The 3,095-nt window shown below is 51.5% G+C and overlaps 1 protein-coding gene across 13 annotated transcripts in view; it reads right to left on the bottom strand.

Moving 5' to 3' along the window:
- Positions 1–3,095, bottom strand: part of KALRN (kalirin, RhoGEF kinase) — a 586,523-nt gene that overhangs the window by 21,509 nt on the left and 561,919 nt on the right. For all 13 annotated transcript variants that reach the window (XM_005873113.2, XM_005873115.2, XM_005873109.2 and 10 more), the window contains 2 exons: positions 1,315–1,342; positions 417–588 (listed from right to left, as the gene is read on the bottom strand). In XM_005873113.2, coding sequence (XP_005873175.1) covers positions 417–588; positions 1,315–1,342 — 200 coding nt within the window. The remainder of the gene's footprint in view (positions 1–416; positions 589–1,314; positions 1,343–3,095) is intronic.

The following is a 3,095-nucleotide window of genomic DNA, read 5'->3' as shown; positions in this document are numbered from 1 at the left end:
TGCACAACCTGGGCATGTGCCCTGACCAGGAATCAAACCAGTGACCTCTTGGTTCATGGATCGACGCTTAACCACTGAGCCACACTGGCTGGGCTGAACTGTTCATTTTGATCCTAGGTCTGTCTACACAACGCTGAGCAGTAGGTGAGTATGTGCTGGTCGTGACCCAGGTGTCCCTCAGGCTGAGGCTGGGCCTGAGCACACCGTTGTGAGAGGCCACTGTCGGGAGCCACACGTGCCTGACTCAGTCTCCCTCCCAATCACGGCCCAGTGTGTGCACTAGAATAGCCGCCAGGGCAGCCCTGCTCTGGGGGAAACTAAGTCACTGGAAGGGTAGCTGCACCCGGATGTGGCCTCTGGGCGCCGCGAGAGCACAGCACGCTGTGGTGTTGGGGGGCGGGGGACGGGCCGCTTACCAGGAGGAGACGCTGTATGTGGCTGAGCTGCTGTCGGTGTCGAGGATGTTCTGGTCTGGCCCCTTCCAGGTGATGGTGGGCTTCGGCCGCCCGCAGACCTTGCACTGCAGTGTCACTGTGTCCCCAAGCAAGCAGGTCACATCCACCAAGGGCACAAGGAATTCTGGGGCCACTGCAGTCAAATGGACACAAATTCACATCATTCGGAACTTGGAACAAAACAGCCACTTTACCACACCTGACTCTCGTTTCCCACCCATGTTGCATAATGACTCAGATAACCTTCGGCTTAACACTGTCGAGTCACCTGTGCCCCATGAAAAGGTATTTTAAAGGCAACAAGTGTTTATTGTGACAAAAAATTAGAAAATACAGGTAAGCAAAGAGGAGAAAAAGCTTCGTGATGTCATGATTCAGAGGTAAGTACTGTGAGCATCTGGTATAGATGCTCTTAGGTTTCATATCCACACACGTGGTCTTACCAAACTTGAATCCCATTACCCACACTGCACCTGTGGTCTTCCCACCCTAACAGTTCGTCATAAACATGCTTCCCCGTCTAAGTACAGCCCAGCCTCACACTGTTTAAAGCAGTAGTTCTCAACCTTGGCTGCACATTAGAATCACCTGGGAATCTTTTTAAAATCCTGATTCCTGGGCCTCATCCTCCGGAAATTCTGTTTCTTTGTTACTAATGTTGTGGCCCCACCCCATAACAAAGAAACAGAATTTCCGGAGGATGAGGCCCAGGAATCAGGATTTTTAAAAGATTCCCAGGTGATTCTAATGTGCAGCCAAGGTTGAGAACCACTGGTTTAAAGGCTCCATTTCTGTGCTGGGTTTGCATAATGATTGAGCCAATCCCCGTGCTCTCAATTCTACCACTTTTTAAACTCACCTTCTTGGATGAAATTTGGATTTAAGATCTGAAAAACAAAAAGAAACAGAAAATTGCTGAAGTCCTAACCCAGTATAAGAGAATGGAGACTTTTACCCTATTGAGTAAAAAGAAGCACAGGTTAGGGGGAGCAAGCCCAGAGCCCTGCCTCCGTGGTTTGTGACCGTGTCTCCATCACAGTGACGACGAAGGGCCCTGGCTTACTCTCCTGTCTACTCTGGTCGGTCGCATTCCTCCGGGTGCCCCTGGCGCAGGCGGGGCTGTGCTGGCCACAGCAGGCCTTTCTTCTCCACCGCCTCAGTTGCTCTTCTCCCTGCCACGTGTGTGCCCACCCTGCCCACCCTGTTCGGCACCCACTCATGTATTGTGATGGCATCGATTCTTTCCAGAATCATGAATTTTCAAAAACAGAGGACCTGACATTTATCCAATTGGAAGGGTCAATGGCATGAACCACTAACCACAAACCTAGTGGTTTTCTTCCAAACGGACTCGTCCCCCCCAAGCAGGGAAACGTCTCCCCAAGCAGCTACATGCCCATCCCTCTTGTCCCCAGCACGACCTCCTGCATCCCAGGCCTCCATAGGGCAACTCAAGAGCCACTGACCTAATGGTTTGAGCCCTTTGGCTGCAGAGGGGAGAAAACGGAGACTTGGGCCGACTAGACTGGTCTGGTGCCAGGGCCAGTTGGCAGAGGCACCAAGGGAGCTCTTGGCACATCCCACGCTGACTGCCTCGTGACAACATGGGTCTTCTCAGAAAGAAACACCTTCCAGCCTCGCCATGCGGAAAAGTTACCTTTCCTCAGGGGGTGGAAGCCTCGATTTCTCTCCCATCTTTGTATGACCTCTAACCAAGCAAGACCGGGTCATCACGCCTGGCAGGGGGACCCAAACAGGGCCTTCGGAGTCAGAGAAGCTGGGCTCACCTCTTGTATTTAATGTGATTTCATGCTAATTACTTGAAATTTATTAGCATCGATTTCATCTACTATAAAATGGGAATAAGTAATGCTTCGTGCAAAGTATTATGAAAAATAATTTATGTCAAGTGCTTAGCACTATGTTTGACAAGAACAAGTCTTCAATGACTTTAAACACAGATGATCTCATTCTGATCATCCCTCTTCTGCTAAGCAGCCTATTGTGGCAGTGGCTTAGCTCTAATAACTTATCTTGCAAACTCTTCTTTCCTTCATAGTGAAGCCGGAAAGCTGATGTGCCGTACAAACAGCCCCGGGGCGTTCACACTAGGCGCCCTGTATGTACATCGGAGGGGAACATGGCTTCTGTGTGCTCCTCCCTACACAGGCAGCCGGATGCCCTTGAGAACAGAGATGCGCTTCCTTCTCTGGGTTCCCCTCTGTAGACCCGATGCCCAGGATGCTACCCAGTTTTTCAAGAAGCAGGCTGCCCAGCAGGCCGGTGATGCGAGGCCTGGGGCTGAGCGGCCCACGACTGGTCACTGCAGCGCTCTCTGCTGGTCTCAAGAGGCCACTCACACCACTGTCTGGCCTCCCTTTAATTGTTGGTTCTCAATCTTTTGACCTGGACAACTTGGAAAACACAAAAAGACCGATGCCAGGGCCTCATGCCCAGAGATTCTGTTTTAATTAGTGTGTGTGTTGGGGGGATCCAGGCAGCGGGAGCTCTGAAAGCTGCCTCAGGTGCATCAACATGCAGCCCGGTTTGAGAGCTCTGGAAAGTTCCCTCAATTCAAGGGAACTGCTCTCAGAGAAAGCACTTCCTGCCCCTGAGGCTCTCCTGAGGTGAGGTGGGGTG

Source organism: Myotis brandtii, unplaced genomic scaffold (genome assembly GCF_000412655.1).
Source record: "Myotis brandtii unplaced genomic scaffold, ASM41265v1 scaffold4, whole genome shotgun sequence".
Taxonomy (NCBI): domain Eukaryota; kingdom Metazoa; phylum Chordata; class Mammalia; order Chiroptera; family Vespertilionidae; genus Myotis; species Myotis brandtii.
This window is presented reverse-complemented; position numbering and strand designations above follow the sequence as displayed.